Source organism: Hyaena hyaena, unplaced genomic scaffold (genome assembly GCF_003009895.1).
Source record: "Hyaena hyaena isolate Hyena2069 unplaced genomic scaffold, ASM300989v1 scaffold_29, whole genome shotgun sequence".
Taxonomy (NCBI): Eukaryota; Metazoa; Chordata; class Mammalia; order Carnivora; family Hyaenidae; genus Hyaena; species Hyaena hyaena.
In genome coordinates, this window is record NW_024080661.1 from 812,073 (window position 1) to 836,255 (window position 24,183).

General features: G+C 54.5%; 1 protein-coding gene across 2 annotated transcripts; it reads right to left on the bottom strand.

Annotated features, from left to right (window-relative positions):
- Nucleotides 1–114: 114 nt before the first annotated feature.
- Nucleotides 115–23,730, bottom strand: ERBB2 (erb-b2 receptor tyrosine kinase 2). Of its 2 annotated transcripts, none has more exons than XM_039227888.1 (27): nt 23,492–23,730; nt 16,881–17,032; nt 15,813–16,026; nt 14,889–15,023; nt 14,542–14,610; nt 14,252–14,367; nt 13,978–14,119; nt 12,807–12,926; nt 12,408–12,534; nt 10,276–10,349; nt 10,097–10,187; nt 9,732–9,931; nt 9,242–9,374; nt 9,066–9,156; nt 8,218–8,378; nt 6,025–6,072; nt 4,555–4,693; nt 4,350–4,472; nt 3,990–4,088; nt 3,523–3,708; nt 3,234–3,389; nt 3,043–3,118; nt 2,612–2,758; nt 2,115–2,212; nt 1,772–1,960; nt 1,236–1,488; nt 115–1,087 (listed from the first exon to the last, which is right to left on the bottom strand). In XM_039227888.1, the coding sequence occupies exons 1-27, from the start codon at nt 23,562–23,564 to the stop codon at nt 717–719; spliced, it is 3,783 nt and encodes a 1,260-aa protein (XP_039083819.1). In that variant the 5' UTR covers nt 23,565–23,730; the 3' UTR covers nt 115–716. The 2 variants fall into 2 exon arrangements, with proteins under 2 accessions (XP_039083819.1, XP_039083820.1); XM_039227889.1 differs by lacking the exon at nt 23,492–23,730 and adding an exon at nt 20,158–20,174.
- Nucleotides 23,731–24,183: the final 453 nt, after the last annotated feature.

Here is a 24,183-nt window from a genome sequence, read left to right on the forward strand (position 1 = left end):
TTCAAGCTTTCTCAAGATTTCTAGCCACCCCCTCTGGGAAAAGACGACTTGAGTATAAGGAGGTGAGCTTAAGGGTTGGCACATAGCCACCCCAGACATAGGCTGGTGCCCAGCTATTTTCCAAAATATATTTGCAAGTGGAGAAAGGACATCCTTCCCCCAACTCCAGGACCACCCCTCGCCATAGTACCCGCTCTCCCTGAGTCCTTAATTCATTAAAAAAAAAAACAATAAGTAAAAACAAAACAAAAAAAAGCATAAAGACTGGATCTGTACAAGGACTGGATCTGGGTGGTCTCGCTGTTCCCTTGCTCCAGGGCGCAGAGCTAGGTCTCAGTCTCTGAGTGGATTGCTCTGATTCCTAGACCCTCCCTGGAGCCGCCTCCTCTTCCAGGCCCAGCTTCCCTAAGGCATTCTGCATCAAGATCTGGAATAGGAGAGCCAAGCTGGGCTGTTCCCTCGGGAGAGGAGACTAGCTGTGGCATCCATGGGACCCTAGGGTTGTCTGGGGCAGGGCTCCAAAGTCAGTCAAGACTCCCCAGTGCTGCCCCCTCTTCCAACCAGGCTGGGCCCCTCTTGGCCACCTGGGAATTAGAGGAAGAAGGAAGGTTCCTGGCGTGGCAAGATTCCCTGCTTCATCCTGATGGAGGCCAGAAGTCAGGCTTTCCCCACTCCCTGAGGGTTCAGTAGGGCCTCAGCACATTTGGCCTTTTGGCTCACACTGGCACGTCCAGGCCCAGGTACTCAGGGTTCTCTGCCGTAGGGGTCCCTTCAAAGGTGCTGGGTGGAGAGCCCCGCTCGGATGTGTCCTGGTCCCAGTAATAGAGGTTGTCAAAGGCTGGGCTGAAGGCTGGAGGAGGGTGGGGCTGAGGGGCAGCCCTGCCCCGGGGTGCCAAGTACTCAGGGTTCTCCACAGCACCCCCAAAGGCAAAAATGTCTTTGACAACCCCATTCTTGCCAGGGGAGAGAGCCTTGGGGGACAGAGTCTTGGGCCTTTCCAGAGTGGCACCGGCAGGTCGAGAAGGAGGCAGAGGACCCTCTAGGGGCGATGGGGGCTTCGGCCAAACCTCTGGCTGGTTCACGTATTCTGAAAGGGCGAGGAGGGGGCTGATTAGAGGAAGGAACCCATGTGTCCCGGCTATTACCAGTGTCCCCACAGTGGGCCCTTGGCTGAGTACCCCTCCTCCCCCCTTCCCTCCCCTCCCAGTCTCTCAACTTGGGCCTAGATTCCATACCAGGCTGGGGACTGCAGGTCAGGGGGGCAACGTAGCCATCAGTCTCAGGGGGTAGGGGTACTGTGGGGTCCTCACTGTACCGCTGTAGAGGGCTGGGGTCCTGTGGGGAGAGGCCCTGAAGCCCCTTGGCTGCCCCCATTCCCAAGTCGCCATCAAACACATCAGAGCCAGCCCCCTCTGAGGGTGCCAGTGGAGACTTGGGGGGCTCTTCCTCAGAGGGCTCCAGCCCCAGTGTCAGCTCACCACCGCCACTCTGGAGACGAGAGAAGGTTGTAATGGGTCATTCGTGGATCTGGGATAGAGACTCCGTGGGAGGTGACAGGGTCACAGGAGATAAATGGGTCACCATTGGGATTTGACATAGTCACCATGGAGAGGAAGGAGTCAAGGCTTGGAAGGCAGTAGGAGTCCTCAAGGATAATGGGGTTTCCATGAGAGGTGACTGTTGGGGCAGGAGGGGACATAGAAGGAAAGGACCCTAGTCCACAGGGGAGGTAACTACACCCACCCACCACAGTGTGACCGAGGGCACTGACCCTGGTGGATGAGCTGCGGTGTCTGCGGTGGGCTGTGCCCCCGGCGCCTGGGGCAGGATCTGGGCAGAAGAAACCCTGCTGGGGTACCAGGTACTCCTCAGCGTCCACCAGGTCTCCCATGTCATCATCCTCCAGCAGCGAACGGTAGAAGGTGCTGTCCAAGGGACTGGCCGGGCCCAAGTCCTCATTCTGGGGCAGAAGGAGACAGTCACAGCCTCTCCGCAGCCCAGCGCACAGCCTCCCGAGAAAGGATCCTCTCCCTGCCCACCTTCTCCCTTCCCACCCTCTGTGGGAGAGGGCTCTTAGACATAGGTAGGGATGGTGGGGTAGAAAGACCCAGTACCTGGATGACCACAAAGCGCTGCGGGTCCCTGGCCATGCGGGAGAATTCGGCCACCAACTCCCGGAAACGTGGCCGACATTCAGAATCTATCATCCAACCTGGGGGCAGGAGGGAGCTCCGCATCTCAGTTCTGGCTGCAGCCTGTGTGCAGCCCCACCCCTGCTCTCCAGTCTGGTCTAGACAACCCCAGTTCCTAGAGTCCAAAGTCCTCGGGTGGTAGAGAGGAGGTATCAGACTCAGATCCTGAGTTAGACCCTTTGAGAATCTCAACTAGTTTTCCCTTTTTATTTTGCATATAAGTCTCTTCCTAGCTGGTCTTCTAGCGCTCCTCTGGCCTGGTACTGTAAAAGGGAAGTGAGACCCTTCTGAGGCTCCTTCAACCATACTAGGGACCCAGGGCCCACACACATCCTGCTCTTGGGCCCCCCTTGTAGGCCCCCCTCCACCCAGCACTTTCCATCCCTCCTCCAAGCAGCCGGCATAGCTCAGCCACGCACATTTGACCATGATCATGTAGACATCAATGGTGCAGATGGGGGGCTGGGGCAGCCGTTCCCCCTTCTCCAGCAGGTCAGGAATCTCTCGGGCTGGGATCCCATCATAAGGTTTGGCCCCAAAAGTCATCAGTTCCCATACAGTCACACCTGGGGCAAAGACAGAGTTAAGAGGTGGGAGAACAAGAGGCTCTGCCCAAGAGCCCGGAACCATGGGAAGAAGTGAGGGGTGCGATGCCACGGAGCAGGAGATGCTCAGTCTTTCCTTAGTCCCAGGGAAGTGCATAGACCCTGGCAGCCCCTTCCTTGCCTCCCAACTCATGCTAAGGTGTTTCCATTAATTCTTCTATCCCTGCTCTCCTCCTTCCACCAACATGCTCCCCAGGGCCATGGCTCTTCGTCCAGCCCTCCTCCCGACCTTCCCTGCCACACACCGTAGCTCCACACATCACTCTGGTGGGTGAACCGCCGGCGGAGAATGGACTCCAGCGCCATCCACTTGATGGGCACCTGGGAGAGCAAAGAAGGCCTCAAACTAGATGTGTTAGGGAGGTGACTGTTCTCTCAGAAGAATCCCAGGTCCAGACCCCACTCCACCTTGCCTCCCGCCGCTCCCTCCCCTAACCTTGCCCCCATCGGCGTGGTACTCTGTCTCGTCAATGTCCAGCAGCCGAGCCAGCCCAAAATCTGTAATCTTGACGTGGTTGGGACTCTTGACCAGCACGTTCCGGGCAGCCAGGTCCCTGTGCACGAGCCGAACATCCTCCAAGTAGCTCATCCCCTGGGATCAGAGGCATCATGTGGATCGCGCTCTGGCCACATTCTCCCAGGAAACCTCCCCATCCGAACCCTGTGTGGAAACGGAGGCTTGCCCCCAAGGACACCCGCAGAGTGCATGCCCCCTAAGTGCGTACCTTAGCAATCTGCACACACCAGTTCAGCAGGTCCTGGGAGCCCAGGCGCCCACGGTGTTCTCGTACATGGTCTAAGAGGCAGCCATAGGGCATAAGCTGTGTCACCAGCTGCACGGTGGATGTCAGACAGATGCCTAGAAGGCGGGACACGTATGGGGAGCCCACGCCAGCCATCACATATGCTTCCTGGGGGAGCGGGGAAGAGTGATCCCTGAGAAGGTGTGGGAGAGTGCCAACCTGCCACCACCACACACCCCTCTTGAGGGCTAGGGCGTGACAGGGGACCTTCACCCAACCCATCCTCATCCATCACAAACCAGAATGGTGGCCCACAGGAGGTTAAGAGTCAAGGTTTGGAAATCATACAGTGCCTCCCAAATCCCACAGTGAAGAAAGAGCCCAGAGCCCAGACCTACAGCCAGGAGGTCCCTCATGTACTCCCAGCTAGAGAGGGTGGAGGGGCTTACATCCAAGATCTCTTTGTTGGCTTTGGGAGATGTATTTTCCCTCAACACTTTAATGGCCACTGGGATTTTCACATTTTCCCCATCAGGGATCCAGATGCCCTGGGCAGAGAGAGGAGGATGTGAGCAGGAAAAGGGCACCCGACCCGCAGTCACCTCCTCCAATTACCCTTTCCAGCCTGGGGCCAACCCCTCTAGTTATGATCAGCTCTCCACTCCCCTTCCTCTTGTTGCAGCCTCCGATCAAACCGCCCTACCAAACAGCACCGCCCCAGCTCTTGGCTGTCTTCCCCACCAAAACACCTGGCCACACCCGACGCATCTTCTGGGGCCGCCCACCCCAACTTTGGCGCCACCCCTGACCTTGTAGACAGTGCCAAAAGCTCCGGATCCAAGCACTTTCACCTTCCTCAGCTCTGTCTCTTTCAGGATTCGCATCTGAGCCTGGTTGGGCATCGCTCCACTAGGCGTCAGGGGTTCCACCAGCTGGGGGGACGGGGTGGGGCGTCAATGAAGGAGGCTGGGCCATAGACCCCGAGCCAACAGGGAGGCCCTCAGACGGCCTCACCTCCGTCTCCTGCAGCAGCCTCCGCATCGTGTACTTCCGGATCTTCTGCCGCCTTCGCTTGATTAAGATGCCGAGGACCAGCCCCACGACCACGACCAGCAGAATGCCAACCACAGCAGCAATGATGGATGTCACAGGGCTGGGGGCAGGAGCCAAGGTTAGGGATTGGGGACCAGGCTGGGGCATGAAAGGATGAACGAGGCCTAGGAAGGGGCCTGCAGGTAACTGGCGTTTGGAAAGGGAAGATAGAAGAGTGGCCCACAGAACCCCATCCTCTCTTCCCTACTCAGAAACCTCCCTTGGCTCCCTTCTACCTCTAGTCTCCTTGCTGGACATTCAGATCCCTCTTTACCCCCATCTCCAGATTGTCTATGTGCCTGCCCATGGCGGTAGCCCAGGATTCTCAAATTTCCTGACAAAAATCGCCAGGGAGCTGGTTAATGTGCACGAGTCTGGAGCCCCACTCCTAGCAACTCTGACTGTGGTATGGGGTGGGGCCCCAGGAAAGTGCACCCAGTGATTCTGATGTTCGAGCCAACTTTTTCATCCATAGGTCACGATTTTCCACACCTCCCAGCCTTTGCACATTCTATTACTTCTGCCTGGACCACCTTTTCTCCACCGGATCATCATTTAAGACCCAGCTCATCCCGGGACAGATGCAGCTCTTGGGTATGGACCATACATCATTGCCATCCTTGCCCTCCTCCCTTGCTTGGCTAAAGGCTGGCACGTCACAGACCTCTCGTGAATGCTTGCTTCATGGACAAATGATTGCCTAGGACATCCTCCAATCTGTTTTTGTCCCCAGAGTCTTTCCCAAAGAAACACTTTCCCCACTGCCCAGAAATCAAGTCCTACCCTGTGGCCTGGTGGTGAGGGAGGGCCTGTGCCCTAACCTGACCCAGACTTCACCCCTTACTCCCTTCTCTGTACTCACTTAATGGCCCACCATGCCAGAACCTTCGAACAAACACATCCTCGATTTTCCTGACCCTTCCCCCACAGTGCCACCTGGCTGCTTTCTCTCCAACGCAAGTGAGCGACCTGCCCCTGTTTCAAGGCCTGGCTCAAACGCCACCTCCTCCTTGAAGACTCCTGCCACCCCGTTAAGACTTCACCTTTTCCTGCAGGGCATCTGCACTCTCTACTCATTCTGCCTCTGTCCTAGGGAGTTGAATGCTGCCTGTGTCCCTTATGAGACATCCAGCTACTCAAGGGTGGGGACGTACTGGTGGGGGGCAGGGGGGGTTCTTTGCTGTTCTTCCTATTCCCAACCCCTTAAGCATCCTGAGGAGGTCTTCCATCCACTCGCGGAAGTAAATTGAAGGGTAAATCAACAGGGGAAGTCTGGGCTGGAAAGGGACGTGTGTCATGTCAGGAGAACCCCGTGACCTGCAGCAGTGACCACCCAGGGGCTGATAGGGGACTGAAGGGCAGCATAGGGTGTGCCCCGGGGAACAGGCTGACCTGGCTCTCTGCTCGGCCGGGCAGCCCTTCTCATCCAGGTCTGCACAGCTGCAGGAGAGAGAGTAGCGTCAACACGGCTGGGAAAGACCTCCCGGGTTCACTCCAGCCTCTCAACCACCCCAAGGTGGGTGTGGCTGGGTCATTATCCCCATTTGACAAAGGCAGAAACTGGGCCCAAGGTCACCAACACTCTACCACCCCACAAGGGGATTTCTTCTCTGGCCTTGAACTTGAATTTCCTGCTCCCCTCTACCTCTCTGTGGTAGGTAGAAGTTGGGGGGGCACCCCAAGGAGCATCAAGTCCAAAAACACAGACAGCCACATCCTCTGTAAAAGAATGCCAGTGTAGTACACTGGCCCAACTTCTGCAGCGGACAGTTTGGCAATACCTATTAAATAATGTCCATGACCTAGCACAGCAGCTCCACCTCACAGGGTATACTGTGAAAATGCCAACATACGTGGATGCCAGGGGGCATGTACAAGATGCTCACTTGTACATGGGGCTCAAGTGCAATAAGGACTAAGAAGAAAGGGAGAGAGAGAGAGAGAGAGAGAGAAAGGGCAAGGAAAGAAAATAGAGACAGAAGAAAAAGGAAGGAAGACGCGAGGTTAAAGGAGAGATGGGGGAGGAGAGAGGAAGGAAGGGAAGGGAGGGAGGGAGGGAGGGAGGGAGGAAGGGAAAGAAAAAGAAAGGAAGAAAGAAAGAATAAAGAGAAAAAGGGAGAAAGAAAAGAAAAAAATCAGTATCTCTCAAACAAGGACATTGCTAAATAATACAACATCCATGCTGCAGATTGAGTAGTTAAAAAAAAAAAAAAAGGTTTGGGGAGCCTGGGTGGCTCAGTTGGCTAAGGGACCGACTTTGGCTCAGGTTATGATATGGTTTGTGAGTTTGAGCCCCATGTAGGGCTCTCTGCTGTCAGTGCAGAATCCGCTTCAGATATTCTGTCTCCCTCTCTCTCTCTGCCCCTCTCCTGCTCTCTCTCTCTCAAAAATAAATAAATAAATAAATAAACAAACATTAAAAAAGAAAAGAGGAGGTAGATCCACGTGCATTCAGAAGAAAGGACCTCCAAGATACATAAAGTCAGGGGTTGGAGGAGAAGCAAAGTGCAGAACAACATGTAGAACATGATCCCATTTGCATTAAAAAATGTATACACACGAAAACCAAGGCTGACTGTGTATGAGATGAACTATATGAAATTGCTATTTCTTGGCCATTTTTTACCTACGAAAACAGCAATCTTACAGGATTCAACCTAATATAAGTGTAATATGTGTTTATGTAGATGTGCAGAGAAAAGCCTGGAAGGATGCACGTACCAGACTGAATCTGATGGTTTTCCCCGGGGGACTGGAATGAAAGGGCGCATTTGCTTTGCAATATTTATACTTTTATGTTGCTGAAAGTGTTTACCATAAGGATGTATCCATGTGTCTCATGTGTAATTAAAGAAAACTGAACAAAGAAAAAAATAAAAGAATAGGGTAGATCACCACGTTAGGACATGGAAAGACATTGCAAGTTTCTGTTAAGTGAGAAAAAAACAATTATATGCTCCGTGATCCCATTTTAGTAAAAAGTATATGTTAAAATGTGCACAGATAAAAACAACTAAGAGTGATTATATATTAATTAAACATATTTCACGTGTTATAGTATGTTAGCACGTACAGAGGTAAAGCCTGGAGAAAAATATTACAAATTATTAACAGTGAGGATACAACTGTTAATGATGTTCATTTATATTTCATGTTTTCATTAAAAATTTTTTAAAATGTAGACAGTGTGCGAGAGGGACAGAGAGAGAGACAGAATCCCAAGCAGGCTTTATGCTCAGCATGGAGCCCAACACGGGGCTTGATCCCACAACCCTGGGATCACGACATGGGCTGAAATGGAGTCTTAGCATTTAACCTATGGAGCCACCCAGGCGCCCCTAAGGAATCATAATTTTTAAGGCATGATATGGCATTGTGATTTTTTCAAATAAAAAGACTGAGCCACCCAGGCACCCCTTCATTAAAAAATTTTTAGCAGCATGTATTACTCTTGAGATCAGGAAAAACAAACAAAAAACTCAGCAGTATAAGAAAAGGCAGAGTTATCCCCTTTTTACGACAAAAGCCCCAGAAAGGTTCCTAGGACAAAGCCCTCCTTTCTATAGAGAAGGCCCCCACACTCACGAGTGGGTGCAGTTGATGGGGCATGGCTGGCACGTGCCCTCCTCATCTGCGAACTTCCAGATGGGCATGAAGGAGAGGTCGGGTTTCACGCCACTGGGGCAGCGAGCCACACAGAAAGGAGGGTCCTTGTAGTGGGCACAGGCCACACACTGGTCAGCCTCCTGGGAAGGGAAGAAGGATTGGAAGGGGGCTGGCACCAACACCCCCAGGGCAGCGGGACAGGCCTTCGCGTCCTCTTCCCATGGCCACTCCGTAGCACTTTCACCCTGCTTCTGAACACCCAGACCAGATGTGTCTGCCACCCCTACACTTTCCCCAGCTCCCCCCTCCCCTGCTCAAAGCTCAATCCCCACCCTAGGTGGGGGGGCGGGGCGCTTCAGATGAAAACCTGGAAGCCTGGCAGGGGAGCTATAACAGCAAGTAACAACAGTTAACTAATACGTAGCAAATCTTTCTTCTGCTTGGGCCCTATTTTAAGTTCATTCTTATTACAGTCCAACGTATAATATTCACTTTACACATGAGCAAACCAAGGTTGGAAGCAGGGCCTGGATTCAAATCCAAGTAGTCTGATGCGTAAGCCCATAGGTCTAACCACCTTGGCACAGCCACAGTCAAGGACACAGGCCTCCCCAGGACTTTTGCATAGTCCAAAGGGTCACAAGGTCCACTACACAACTCGCAGTCCCCAGCATCCCAGCCTCCTAACGCCCTCCCGCCATCCAGGTATGAACTCAGAGCCATCCTCTGGGACATTCCCTCAGACGTGTCCAGGTGCCTGGCCATCCCACGCCACCCCTGCCCTTGCTTCCCTCCACCCACCTCGATCAAGCCCACCAGCAACTCACCGAGCCAAAGCAGGTCACTGAGCCATTCTGGGGCTGACACTCCGGGTGGCACGGCAGACAGTACCTGTCCTTCACGTACTCCCGGGGGAGCCTAACAGAAGGGACGGCTGAGGAGGAAGTCTGGAAGGAGCCCCCATGCCCCACTCCAGCCGCCCCCCTGCCCCGCCCCGGCGTACCCCTGCAGTACTCGGCATTCCTCCACGCACTCCTGGCCCCGAAGGAATTGGCTGCAGTTGACACACTGGGTGGGCCCTGGACCCCAGCAGTGCCCATGGGCGCACAGTGGGTAGCAGGCCAGGCCCTCGTCCACTGCAGTGAGGAGGAAGGGGGTCAGAGGGGACACTCAAGGAAGGTTCCAGGTCCAAATGAACCAGGGGAGGAGGCTGTGGGCCGGACGGGTGGGAATAGGTGGCGGGCAATGCAGGGAAAGAAAGAGCTGAGGTTCCAGGGACAGAGAGGAAAGGGAAGGCACAGAGGCCAAGGCAGTGTGGGGGGACCCAGCCGGAAGCCATGCCAAGAGGTCAAGCCAGCCACAGCCATGTCAAGAATGGTGCACCAGGGACAGGCAGTCCGCACGCATCCGGGAGGGCTGCTGCCAGGGGCCCCCAGGCACCCCTGCGTGGCCGGCAGACGGGGGAGCGTGTGGCGCCGGGCTGGCTGTCTTACCGCACTCCTCCTCTGGCCGGTTGGCGCTGTGGAGCAGGGCCTGGTGGGGGTTCCGGAAGAGCTGGTCCCAGGGCACCGTGTGTACGAAGCAGAGGCGGGAGTTGCGGTGGATGAGGGCCAGCCCACTGCCCAGTTCCCGCAGCGAGCGCAGCCCCAGCCAGCTGATGCCCAGCCCTTGAAGGGTCAGCGAGTAGGCACCACTGTGGGAAGAGTGTTCGGCAGTCGGCAAGGGCTGCCCTCACCTTCTTCCTGTCCCCAGCACACTCGGAAAACTCCCACGGAAACGTTACTGCGGGAGTCCCTGGGGAAGAGGAGTGCCCACCACGCCCAGAGCTTCTCAACGGGCTCCCTTCCCCGGTGCTCACTCATGCAGAACTCGTCCCCGGATTATTCGCAGGTTCTGGAAGACACTGAGGTTAGGCAAGCTGTCTGGCCACGCTGAGATGTACAGGTAACCTGCGGACACAGGGCAAGGCTAGGGGAGTGGGGACGGCCCGAGGACCCCTGACCCCATCAGAGCAGGATACAGAGAGGCAAAGCCCACCTGTGATCTCCTCCAGAGCCTCAAACACTCTGAGCTGCTCAGGCTGTAGGGGGGCAGTGTTGGAGGCTGGGTCCCTAGAAGAGGGATTAGAAGAGGAGTCAGCAGGGCCAGGAAGCAGGTGGGCATGACCCCCAGAGCTGATCCTGCCACCCTCCCCCATCCTTCTCCATTAATGACTTCACTTAAACCCTTTGCCCATCGGCCCGGCTGTTTTCATCCTGAGTTTCAAAGCCCAAGCCCTCGTTTGGCAGGATCCGTCAAAACAGTATTTATATCCTTTGATCTAGAAATCCTACTTCTAGGAATGTGGCCCAGAGAGACATTGGCTCCTGTTCCCAGAGACGTGTACAGGGCAGAACTGTGTATAAGAGCAAAATTAAAAATGACCCAAAGACCTATCAGTAAATAGAAGAGTTGTTAAATATAATCCCTGTCTATCCTGACTATAGATGAAAAATAACATTTAAGAGCACTTAAAAAAAGAAAAAGAGTGCTTAGTATCTGCCAGGCACTGTTCTAAGACTGTATGAATATCAATTCATTCATTATAACCACTTTACAAGGTTGGGGCTATTTTTGCCCCCATTTTACAGATGAGAAAACTAAGGTACAGGAAGCAAGTCACATGACTAGAAAATGGTAGAGCCCGGTTTTAAACCCAGGCAGCCTGGCTCCTGAGCCTAAGCTCTTAGCTCCTACTCTGCTCCACCTGCTCTTAGCTGTTGAAAGACTGCGGCAGCTAGACATGAAGCGCCATGACCAGCTCTCCAGGGCGAGGGAGAGACAATACTCACAGTAAGCTCCCATTTCAAGTTAGCCTTCTCAACAGAATCACTAAAACTAGGTTTCTCTGTGTGTATAAGTATGTCCAAATGGCCTAGGAGAACCCCCACAGACTATTAGCAGTGGATTCCTCCGGAAAGGGAAAGAGAGTTGTGGGAAATGTTGAAAGAAATGTCCTCTTTTTTTATACATATTTTTATTGAAGTATAATTCACCTACAATAAAATGCACAGAGTTTTGATGTACAGTTTGAAGAGTTTTGACTAATGCATTCACTCGTGTAACCACTACCCCTCCCCCGGTACACAGAACTTTTCCATCGCCCCAGAAACTTCTTTTGTGTCCCCTCCCAGTCCACCCATCCCAGGGCAACCGCTGTTCTGATTTCTATCACCACAGACTGGTTCTGCCTATTCTAGAGCCTCACGTAAAGACAATAGCACAGTGTGGACTCTCTCTGTTGGACTTAGTTTGCTGAATATAATGGGTTTTATTTTTGTTTTTTTAATTTTTTTTAATTTTTTTATTTCTGAGAGAGAGAGAGCGGGAGCAGGGGAGGGTCAGAGAGAGAGGGAGACACAGAATCCAAAGCAGGCTCCAGGCTCCAAGCTAGCTGTCAGCACAGAGCCTGACACGGGGCTTGAACCCGCGAACCGTGAGATCATGGCCTGAGCCGAAGTCAGACGCTTAACCGACTGAGCCACTCAGGTACCCCTATTTTTGTTTTTTTAAACAGGTTCCACGCCCAGCATGGAGCCCAATACGGGGGCTCGAACCCTGAGATCAAGACTTGAGCTGAGATCAAAAGTCAGACACGTAACCACCTGAGCTACCCAAAAACACCCTGAACATAATGTTTTTGAGGCTCATCAATGTTGTTGTATATGTCAGTAAATAGTTTGTTTCTTTTCACTGCTGAGAATTCCATTTATACAATGGAATAAATTGTATAAATCATTTATAAATTGTATAAATCCATTTATAAATGGATAAAGCACTATTTATCTATTCATTCACCTATTGATATACATTTGCATTATTTCCAGCTGGGGGCTATTATGAATAAAACCACTAGAAACTCAAGGAGACTTTTGCCTTCTCTGGATGGCTTGGCCTCCCTACAACGGCATATTTGTGGATAGCATGTCATTTATGCACCCCCACCACCACCACCACGTCCCTGTACCCTCTGCTCCCCTCTCACTCCCTGCTTCTTTTGCATTTCTGGCCTCCCACCTCTGTCTCCCACCATTCCCCAGAGATGCTGCCACTTCTGGGTCCTCAGGGTTCATTGATGCCCTGATGCTGCTCAGGCCACTGTGCCCACGCTTAACCCCGCATATCCTTACCCCTCAAAGCTCTCTGGCAGAAACGCCAGGCTCCCAAAGATCTTCTTGCAGCCGGCAAATTCTTGGATGTTGGCGCTGGTGACCGCCCTCGCCTCCCGCAGGTGCTCCATGCCCAGGCCATAGCACACTGTGGGGAGGGGCGGGTGGTGAAGGGGCCACCTCAGGCCCAGGAACTCAAACTGTCCACAGTCCCCTCCTGGGGCCACATGCCCCCTCGCACAGACAAGAGATATGGCAAAATGTGTCGGACTGAGCCAGGGAGGGCCAGGACAGAGACATTGGAAGAAAAGGGCTGGGCCCCAGGAGGGTGTGAAGAAGGGTGGGACAGTGAGCTAGGCCAAGCTGGGTGTGCAGAGGGGCAGGAACTTCAGCCTGGCTCAAGGGGAGGCCAGCGGTTACCTCGGGCACAAGGTTTGCTGCATTTCTCACACCGCTGTGTTCCATCCTCAGCTGTCACCTCTTGGTTGTTCAGGGGACAGACCAGGGTGCAGGATCCCACGTCCGTGGACAGGTAGTTGTCTGAGGAGATGGGGACTGTGTGTCCATGTGCCCTGGCCCTTCACAGCCCACCACAAGCAATGTCACCACCACCCACACAGTACAGTAAGGACGTCAACCAATACTGAAATGCCCTTACTGCATGCCTGCACACTCGACATTCATGTACCCACAACCCTATGTGATGGGCACCGTTAGATTCCCATTTTGCCAAGAGGGAACCATAATAGTTTTATATAAATTACTCAAGGTTGTTGTGTTATTAAGTGGAGAAGCTAGGACTGGACACAAAAGAGTCTGGCTCTACGTGTTATACTCTGACCCACCATGGGGAGGGTATGACCAGGACCTGAGAGCCCACTCCTGTCTTCTATGACACGAAGAAAGAGGGCCCCGGGTCTGAGGTCAGTCTCCCAGTGCACATCCATAAATAGAGGAACTGTTAAATAAAACTCCGGCCAATCTAGACTATACAATAAAAATCCGCATTTAGGAGTGCTTAGTATGTGTGAGGCACTGTTCTAAGAGCTTTACAAATATTCTTTTAAAGTTCATTTACTTATATTTGGAAGAGAGAGAGCTCTAACAGGAAATGGGCAGAGAGAGAAAATTCCAGGCTTCGTGCTGTCAACACAGAGCTCAACTCAGGACTCGAACTCATGAACTGTGAGATCATGACTTAAGCCGAAATCAAGAGTCAGGTGCTTAACCGACTGAGTCACCCAGGCGCCCCTAAGAGCTTTACAAATATTAACTCATCCAAACCTTATAACTGCCTTATGAGGTTGGGGCTATTTCGCTCCCATTCTCAAATGAGAAAAAGGGTACAGCAAGCAAGTCACACGACTAGCAAATGGTAGAGCCTGGTTTTGAACCTAGGCAGCCTGGCTCCTAAGCCTGGGCTCTTAGCTCCTACTCTGTTCCACCCGCTGTTAGCTGTTGAAAGACCATGGCAGAGCGACACAAAGTGCAGTGACCAGCTCCAGACAATACTCACAGTATGATCCCATTTACTTAAACCAACCCCCCTCCCAGCAAAATTACTAAAAAGACATTTCTCCCTGGCACTCACAGGGACAGGCGGTCACACAGCTCGCGCCGAAGGTATAACGGCCCTCAGGGTTGGGCATGGATTCAAAGGTGTCCGTGTTGTAGGTGACCAGGGCTGGGCAGTGCAGCTCACAGATGCCACTGTGGTTGAAGTGGAGGCAGGCCTGGAGGCAGCGGGGACAGGCAGCTGGTGGTCACCGGGCTGTTTTTCCCTGGCGTGCAAGGGGCAACAGGGCGGGAACAGGCGGAGTGCCCCTCCCCTTGCACCCCCCCCCAGGGGCCCCGGGGGCACATACCAGGCAGTCAGAGTGCTTGGGGCCCGTGCAGCCAGCAGCACACTGCTCATGGCAACAGTCGGTGGGCTGCGGGCCCTTGCAGCGAGCACAGCCACCAGCACAGACAGTTCGAGTCACTGTCAGACAAAGGGCAAGATAAGGTCTGGGCAGCAGCCCAGGCACCAGACCCTCAGTAGCATCACCTTCTGTGACGACTTCCTGCCCCACCCCCCTGGGGAAGACACGGGGGTCTGGGACCCCTCCCGTCCCAGCCCCCTGCCCCCCAGATCCTGGGCCTCCCTAAGACTCACAGCTCTGACAGTCCCCGGAACTTGCTCCCCAGCAATGGGAGTCTTTACAAACTGGAGAACAGGGTGGGCCTGGGGAGAGAAATAGAGAGACAGAGACGAGGAGGCGGAATGCACAGTGAGGGAGAGACTCGGCAGGCAAAGAGGACTTGGAAAACGGGCACAATCTAGAAGCAGAGGCAGGACAGAGGACCGTGGAGATGAGGAGACACAGAGAGATGGCAGGAGGGAAATGGGACAGAAAGAGGGAATGGGCAGGGGTGGGGAGTGGAGGGGTGTGAGTGGGGAGTTTGGGGATGGCCGGCTGCCTGAGAAAGAGGAAGCTAGAGACAGGGGAAAGCATGGCTTACAGGCCCGAGAACGGTTGGTGTCTATCAGCATGAGGGCCAGCTGGTTGTTCTTGTGGAAGATGTCCTTCCACAGAATCGTGTCCTGGTGGCAGAGTTGTGGGTTCCGCTGAATCAGGACCCCTCCCTTCAGGATCTCTGCGGGGTGTGTAATAATCAGCACCTTCCTCTCCTGTCTGTCACTTTCTGCCCTCCCATGGAACCCTCCTGACCTCTTCAGAGGGAAGCAGGCCTCTTAAACACACCCCAGTTTCCCCAGGGATTAGAGAAGACACCTTCAGCATCTTCTAGCCCTACCAGAAGCCCAGCCCCCACCCATCCCACACACACGATCAATCTGAGATCCAAGGAGGAGTGAATTGTCCATGACAGGGTCCGATGTCCATGCCACTCTCTCCTTTCCTCCCACCTCTATCCTCCGTGCACACTACTTAGTGGTTAAAAGAGACTCTAGAGTCTGAAAACCAGCCTCACTAGCTCTGTAACCTTGAACAAGTCACTTATCCCCTATTAACCTGTTTTTCTCATCTGTAAAATGAGAATAGCATAGATGCTTCCTTTGCAAGATTACAGCACAACCCACATGGGATCATGCATGCAAAGTAACTGGCCACAGATTCTGGGATACTGTCAGTTCCAAGGCTGCCACATACAGTTATACAGGTCATTCACCGCACAAGTGTACTCAGCCAAGAAGTGGACTACCCCCAGCCTGTATCCTAATTATCAAACTGTGCAGGTTCAAGCAAGCTGCAACTTCCTGGGAAGAAGGGATATCTTCTAATCTTCACAAAGGTGCCTTCCCAAGCTCCACCCGCATCCATCCAGAAGGGATGCAGGTTCTAATTCACACACAGCCTCCCACGCATAGCAGTGGCCCTGATCAGCTCCCAGCAACAAGAAGGTTTCGATGATAATGATGATCACCTGTGAGGCTTCGGAGCTGCAGCTCCCGCAGCCCTCCTGGGACAGCCCCTGTTGCAGGGGTGCCACTGTCCAGTGGGTCTCCATTGTCCAGCACGGCCAGGGCATAGTTGTCCTCAAAGAGCTGGGTGCCTCGCACGATTCGTAGCCTCTGCAGTGGGACCTGTCTCACTTGGTTGTGAGCAATGAGCACATAGCCTTGCACCTCCTGGATATCCTGGGAGAGAAGAGGATCAGGCGGGGCTGAGGCAGGCCTGGGCCCTGGAACACGACCATCCCCCCAAGGCCTCCTCTAAGTCACCAAGTGCCTGGGGATCTTGGGTAAAGCCACCATCCACTAAGAAGCCCAGCTCAGTCATGCATGAAGAAGAGATCAAGGCCACTCTCCTCCTCCCCAAACCAGAGTTGTGCAGGATCAAGACAGATAAACAGGGAGCACTCTGTGAACCGGGAGCAAGCGCCACACCCTCTCTGCCTCTCAGTTGTCTCATCCATAAAAGGAAACACCTAGATGACATGACGTCTGTGATTTGACCAAGCATCACACACGTGGCCCCACTCCAGGGCACCGTGGACGCAACCCAGCAGGCTGGCTCCCACTCTCTCCCCTCCCGGGACCCTTTCACATACATTTTCCATCTGGTTTTCCCAGAGAGGAGTCAAAGCATGCTTACTGCTTCCAAAATACAGATAGGGAAGCCAGGGGCCGAGACCATGTTCACATGGCTTGTCAGTAGCAGAATGGGACCTAGAACCCACACCTCCCAGCGGCCCTTTCACCACGCCAGGCCGGACAGGGACAGCAGCCGGGGACGATGCACAGGGGGAGGCAATGGCTGGCAAGGGACCAAACAATTTAGCAAAGGAAAACGTGCATTCTACCCAGGGATGTCCATGGCCGACCACACTACAGACAGGTAGTAGAACAGATAGGGAGCAGACATCAGAAAGGACCTCCCAGGTGAGGAACCACAAGAGAAGAAATATAGGGCACCATCTCCTACCACCCATTAAGCATAGGGCTCAGCTCAGCTGGAGGCAGGACCTGGCTGGGTCGCCCCTGGGCCTCACCTGCAGGAAGGAGAGGCTGGCATTGGCAGGCAGGTAGGTGAGCTCCAGGTTACCCTGTACCACTTGACAGCCCAGGTAGAGGTGGCGGAGCATGTCCAGGTGCGTATCGGGACTGGCCGGGAGCCGCAGCTTCATGTCTGTGCCGGTGCACACTGGCAGGAGAGAGGAGATGGTCAGAGGCCGCTGCCCAGTCAGCCTCTCCAACCTGGCACCTCCGCTACGCTCACTCCGCAGTCATGCCATCTCGGACAGTGAGAAAGCACAAGTGAAGGACCCCTCCTCCCATGCCCCTTGCCCCTGCAGAAGGCACGAGAGCAAAAGAAAGTTCACCAGTTTAGGAAGAGGAGGGGAACCAGAGGAGAGGCTCCCTCTAACTTGGCCCATCCTGAGTGTCCTGAGGGCGCCCCGTTGTGCCAGCCCTGGGGAGTTTGCCCGCCTGATCCAGGGTGGCGGCTGGCAAAGAAAGCCTCCCTTTGTCCCAAAGGCACCACTCACGGCCAAGGGGCAAAAATCCCCCAAGAGAGGCCGTGATGAATCATGAGGCTTCTGGATACCCCCTGCCCCTATCCCAAGCAAACAAACTCAGGGCATTCTCCCCACCCCATTCCAATACCACCCACATGCCAACCTCTTGGCAAGGGATGTCCACCCCCACAATGCCACCCAGGAAGTAAGGAAGGAGGGTCAGCTAGAGTCATAGCTGGGGCATGGGGACCACTAGGGGCCTGGTCACTGCAAGGACCTCTGGAATTCCCCCAAGCAGAAAAAAAGGAGTATCAGACCCCAACAATGGGCATCCGGACCCAGGCTACAGATCTTGGGCCAGAGTGATGCCTTACTCTGACGGCTCCTATGCTGGCACTTCACCCTTGCCACCTCCTCAGGGCAAGACTCCAGAACCAGCTGGCAAAATCTATGCCACGAAACTCCTGCCACAAGGGCACTACGTCAGCCCTGTGTACCTTCTTCCCAGCGCCACCCATCAACCAAGGGGCATCTAGATGAATTGCCTCCCCGGCCCACCTGGACCCCAGCAGTGTATCCCTGAGACCAGACGTGCCTACAAAACCCGGGGATACAGAAGGGGTAAACCGCTCCTGGTAAGGGGGTGCTCTGGACAACAGCTGGCACCATGCCTGCCAGTAGGGGGGAGATTAAAGTGCCCAGTTGAACTCGTTTTTCTGCTCTGGTGAGAAGATGAATCACCCAGCGCGTCTTGCCCAGGAGGGTGTGCCGGGGGGAAGTGGGCGGAGGGCACCCCCAGATACACAGGCCCACAGGTGCCTGAGCTGCTTGGATTTCCTGTTGGTTGCCACTCCACCTCCCACAGGCTGTGTGCAGATTCAGGGGGACAGCAGTGGCTGACTTCAGGGTCTGACACCAGGGCTTCTGCTCTCTCAGCAACTCAGAGCCTGCAGTCAGATCCTGGGGGATAAGACATATCCCCTGCCTCCAGAAAGCTTGGGAAAGGCTGGTATGGCAAGTGCCTGGGTTTCCTGCCAATGGCCATGAGCTGACAGCCTCCCAGTAAAACCCAGAGTGGTCTCTGTTCCCACCCCTTTGGACAGATAGGGAAGGAAGCAAAGAGGGAGGAAGGGGAGGGCCCAGAAATAGATCTCAAGGGTCCCTCCCCCCAGACTCCCCAGAGAAACAGGAGCTGGGGGTGGCAGGCCCAAAATAACGCCCGCTGCCAGGACCTCCTGCGGCCTCGGCAGCCTCAGCTGCTTTGTACGCACAGCTGTCTTTAGGCCCAGACCCCAGAGCCCTGGCCCAAACCTGGGACAGGGGCAAGCAGAGCCAGAGCAGAAGCTGTCTCCACCCCCTGTGGCCCTCTGCCGCTTCTGAGGGACACCAGCTGCGGCAGCCAGGCAATAAGAAAACAACAACAATCAGAACACCAAGGGCAGCCACCTTAACTGAGCACCTACCGTGTACCGTCAGGCACTCTGGGTGGAGCCTCATTACGTCCTCCAGAGGCTGGGACAACAACTTCTGTCTTGCAAAGAAGAAAACTGAGACTGACAGGGGCTAGTCTCCCAAGATCTTAATAACGCTTATGAGCGACAGAGGTAGGATTTGAACTTGAGTCTATCTGACTTTAGACCCTACATTCTTTTTTTTTTTTAATGTTTTATTTATTTCTGAGAGACAGAGAGACAGCGTGAGCAGGGGAGGGTCAGAGAGAGAGGGAGACACAGAATCTGAAACAAGCTCTGGCAGTCAGCACACAGCCCGACGCAGGGCTCAAACCCACCAACCGTGAGATCATGACCTGAGCCGAAGTCAGATGCTTAACTGACTGAGCCACCCAGGCGCCCCTAGATCCTACATTCTTAACTGGACATTTACACATTCACCCCACACCGGGTGCAAAGGGAAATACATACCAACTCTATTGATGCCACTGATAAACATCACAGAATCTGGGCAGGGCAGGGGGGCTGGGCTGAGCTGAGGACCAGAAAGAGTGGTAGCCCCACCCCACTAGTGAGTTTGTTTGTGGCCGATTTGAGTCTAAGATTCTTTAAGTGTTTGCAGCAGGTGGTAAAGTTAATACTGAGACCAACTCTCCCAGGGAGCTGGAGGCTTGCGGGCAAATTTCCCCACCAAGCTGACATGAAGCCAAGAAGGGCCTCTTGACACCTCCCCTACATCCCCTTCACCATGGAGCTCAGCACCTCCCACCCACTCCCCCATCTGCTCACCAACCTCCTCCTCCCCAGTCCTCACCACAGTCCCCATATCCACTCAGCCCCCATTGATTTTCAAGGGGTGGGGTGTGGGAAGTCCTGTTCTACACAGGAGAGCCGTGTCTTCAGGCCACCTGACCCTCAGAAGTCCCAACCTCTCCAGCTCTCTGATGCAAAGTCACTATGAGGCAGCACCGGCCCAACACCAGGTAAGAGTTTGCCGGAGGGATGGATGGACGGATGGATGAATGGACGGATGAAATCCAATCAAGAACTTTCAAACCACAAGGTACTAGTTGAGGTCATGGTGTTCATCCCTCTGCTCCAAGGCTCTTCAGGGTCCTTCATATCCCTCTGGCTGGACTTCATTCAGTGGTCAGGGATTGATCCCAGCTCTGGGGGATGCTCTCCAGAAGCTTCTGTCCTCCCCGCCACACTTCAGCCCCAGCTGCTTCTCTTGCTCACCAGTAAGAGGTACTTCCTTTGGTTTCCACGAACACTACCTGCATCCCCAAAACTCACCTCCCCCAGACCCATAGGTTACAAGCCCATCCTAGTGATGCCTAGAACTCACCCACCATACATACCTGGTGTATCAAGTCCGATATCAGACCAGGACCTGGGTTCAGGATCATTAGACCAGAGCCCTAGCTGGGCTGCTTATGTGTGACCTTGAGCAAGTCCCTGGACCCCTGGGGCATAGGCCATATCAGATTCAACTCTATGCCCAGGAGTGCCTGTGACTTTGTAAACTCTCAATGAATATTTAGTGACCTGCACTTGGCGGTGAGGATGGGATAATAAAACAATAACAACTCTTACTTGCTGCAGAGAAGTTAAATGAGAGTTAAATGAGATAATGAATCAAAAAGCAGTCTGTAAACATGAAAAGGCTTTGTAAACAGAACTGAAGCAACACAAACATTGACTATAATAACTGTCCCTCTCCTTGAGAGCGCACACCCCTCACCCTACACAGGCTCTCTTCCCAGGGGTGAGGAGGAAAGGTAGCCTAGACAGAGATGGAGATGTCACCCCATAGGGGCTTTCCACAGGCAGAGGCAGGGAGGGGGATCTCTTTCCAGAACATTTCAGCACCCAGGGGTGGGCACAACTACCGGGGCCCTACTCCAGGTCCCCACTCCCGCTACATACTGGTTTCGCTTCCATTCCAGCTGTTGCCCTCACCCACAACCCTGCAGGGTCCCCTGACTTCCACCATGTCCCTGACCTCAGTCCCTTGTCGTTTTTGGAGGGCCCAAGAGGAAGGCAGGCATGGGCTGGACAGGGAGGGAGGGGACCTTGGTGGGCCCCAGCTCACTCCACTTGCTACAGGCTAGATAAGGGAGCTCACTCACCTGAATAACAGAGCAGCACCTCTACCCCAGTCTGGCCACCTGGCTTTGCTCACCCCATTCTTGTTGAATAGGATATGACCTTGACCACCTCCTACTGCCTCCTCATTAGACATTATTATTGGGTCTCCTAGACATATTTGGGTCACTAGGAAGCCTTGGATAAATCACTTCACTTCTTTGAATGGCGTGTACCACTTCCTGGATTGTTGCAGAGATGAAACGATACTGTCTATGGAAAAGAACCTGACACACAGGAAGCACACTGTACATTTTTCAGAAGTTCAGGCGAGGGAAGTTCGTAGAGCTGGAGTGTGGGTAATTCCAATCCAAGAGAAAATGAAAGGTGTCTTTGTATTTGGAATGCGATGTATTTTCTCTTTTCACACTCCATCCTATCTTTTCAGTTGTTTTGCTGTCCCCTTTAAATATTAAAATGAAGTTACTGTCCTCAAGCCTGGTAAAAAGGAAGGAGGTTGTTGGAAGAATCGTTCGGGAATTAAAACAGGAGCTCTGCAAGGTAAGAAGGATGTGTTTGCTACACTTGACAAAACTTTGACGTCTAAGAATGGATCCTAGCAAAATCCTGACCCTCTGGGTCCTCCCTGTCTCCCCCTTCCCCCAAATTCCTGCGCTAGCCCTCAGCCTTGGGATATAATGGGGGTGCTAGAGGCAGCTGGGCGGTGCCCTGTCATTGCAACCATTCTCTACCCCGACACACCCAACATCTGTCTTTGCACCCAGCATGCAGATCAGGGGTGAGATAGACCTGGGGAGGCCCCAGTCGTCACGGAGAGAACGGACTCCTCAGGTCCCAGCACCACAGCACCCCAGGCCACCACCTGCTCAACTCACAGGCCCAGTGGAGGGGGGCAGCAGCTTAGGCCTGACAGCACAGCCTGGCCTCACCCATCTTAGCAGAAGGTCAGGGCTGCAGACGCCTGCCTGGGAAACAGGGCTCCCAGGAAAGTGGAGCCTCCTTCGTCAGAGAGAAGGCGTGGGGCCACCTCCCGCTGTTTACAGCAGATCTGACCCAGCACCTTGAGGGAGTTCCTTGAGAGGGCAGAGTTCAGCCAAGTCCCTAGGCCAGCAGGGAGACTGCTGTTTGGCAACACAGAGCCCAGACACACAAACACAGACCACACAACGCAGGAACACCCTAGCATAGACGCCCCTCAGATACTGCAATGCTCTGACAGAGAGGCCCTCAGGCAACCCACGGACAGGATGACACCCACCCCTTCTCCAGACTCCCTGACCAATGGAGACCACCCACTACTCCCAGAACACTCTCGTTTTGTCTTCCCTACAACCCAGGGATGCAGGGAGTAGTGTCGCCCATTGTTCACGGTAGATTAACGCGGTGATTTCCAACGTGCGGTTGGGGGTCGCACTGTCTGGGGTCCCATCTTGGACCCACTACTTCCTTGATGCGATTTCACCGCTCTAAGCCCAGGTGTTTACCTGGAAATGGGAACACTAGTAGGATTTCTCTTGTAGGGCTGGTCTGAGGATTTAGAGGCAGTGCAAGCAAACCACCACGCACCATGCCTGGCACACAGCATATTTCCAACACGTTCGCTTTGTTAGTGCATAGGTGAACAAGTGCGGCAGATTCCCCCACCACTCCCACCACCATCCTTCCCCACACACAGCATGAAGGAAAAGGCAGGAAAACCCAGCCCTCTGCATACCCACATCGGGCCCCACGTCTTTACCTTTCCTTCCCGCCCCCACACCCACCCCGCACGACTTGCCCGGGAATCCCTCGCTTGGAAATCTCCCACTCTGTGCCCAGCCCAGGAAACCTACCACCGCCCCTCCGTGGCCCATGCTCTCCAGAAGTCACAAAGCACACAGTCCCCTGGGCTGGCCCTGAAGAAACTTGCTCAAAACAAACGTCTCCCCCTCCCCCCACTCCAGACTCCAGCATGAGGCTACTCGGCAGTCGGACCGGCCACCCTCTCCAGCCCGGCTCTGGCCGGACAGGTTACTTTCTCCACCACCCCCCTCCACACCGCGATCCTGCCTGAAGCTGGAGGAACTCAACCCAATCGGTTGCGGGGGAGGGGGGTGGGTGGGAGAGATGGGCAGGGGGAGGGGCAGCAGAAGGGACCCCCGAGGAATCCAGCTCAGTCCAGTCTGGAGGCGGAGGCTGCCAACTGGAAAATCTTTGAGGAAGCTTGAAGGGGCTCAAGAAAGGGGAAAACGCACACACGCACACGCACGCACACGCACACACCATGCACTACACCCTTTGATGGCAAACTTTCCGAACAATCTCAGAACTTTTTTGACAAGTTCCCATCGCCGTCGCCGAGTCGGGAAAGCGCCCGTCCCTTGCCTGGGACATCTAGAGCCCCTTGGGCGTCATCGCCCCCTGCCCCACCTTCCTTTGCCCCCTCCCCACCGAGGCCGGCTGCTCGGAGCCGCCGACACCGTCCGAAACTTCGGACCGGGAAGTTCGGGTGGCCCCCTCTGCCCCCGCCGGCCCGGGGACTTCGGTGGGGACCCCTAGGCTGCAGGGTCGCGTCGCTGTTTCGTGCCCTCCCCACACCAGACCCACCTTGGGTGCCCGTGGCTCCGGAGGGCAGGAGGGCGAGGAGGAGCCCCCAGCGGCACCAGGCCGCCAGCTCCATGGTGCTCACTGCGGCTCCGGCCCCATGGCTCGGGCTGGACCGGGCTGCGAAGGGCCGGGCGGCTGCCTGGGGGGGGCTCTGCTGGGCTCTCGGGGCACGACGCAGGGGACTCTCAGCTCCACAACTTCATTCTTGTACTTCCTCAAGGCAGCCCTCCTCCTCCACCTCCTCGTCCTCCCGTGATTGGGAGCGAGCGTGCTCACGGCTCGCCCCCCCACCCCCTCCACCGCATTCCAGCGAGTCCCTGGGAGTGGCAGCTACTCCCAGCTTCACTTTCTCCCTCGGCGCGCAGGCCTGGGGTGCGCCCCTCCCGGCGCCCGGACGCAGGGGTTGCCTGCGCACTTCTCGCGCGTTCCCATGGAGAGCCCCTAAAGCAGGGGACGGCGATCGGCACCCCCTCCTCCACCACCGGGCGGAGTCTGGGGCAAATGCTTTAGGCTGCCATCCTTCACTTTCCTTGAAGTCGTAGGTTTTATCTTAGACATTCCTGGCAAGTTTGCACCCTACTCCATCACATGCCTATTTTTAAAAATATCAAATGATGGGTCTCCCACCACATCCTCAAATCAAACTGATAGTAAAGGAGGGGGATGTGTTGTGTTTAACTTGCGGCTTCAGG

What these genes read in the sequence shown, in the direction of transcription:
- ERBB2 (XM_039227888.1), bottom strand. Translation starts at nt 23,564, where the DNA reads ATGGAGCTGGCGGCCTGGTGCCGCTGGGGGCTCCTCCTCGCCCTCCTG. An exon ending in TTCCGGGGACTGTCAGAGCT is followed by an intron (nt 14,368 to 14,541) that starts GTGAGTCTTAGG and finishes TTTGTCTGACAG; the next exon opens with TGACTCGAACTGTCTGTGCT. An exon ending in GGCTCTGGAGGAGATCACAG is followed by an intron (nt 10,188 to 10,275) that starts GTGGGCTTTGCC and finishes CTGTGTCCGCAG; the next exon opens with GTTACCTGTACATCTCAGCG.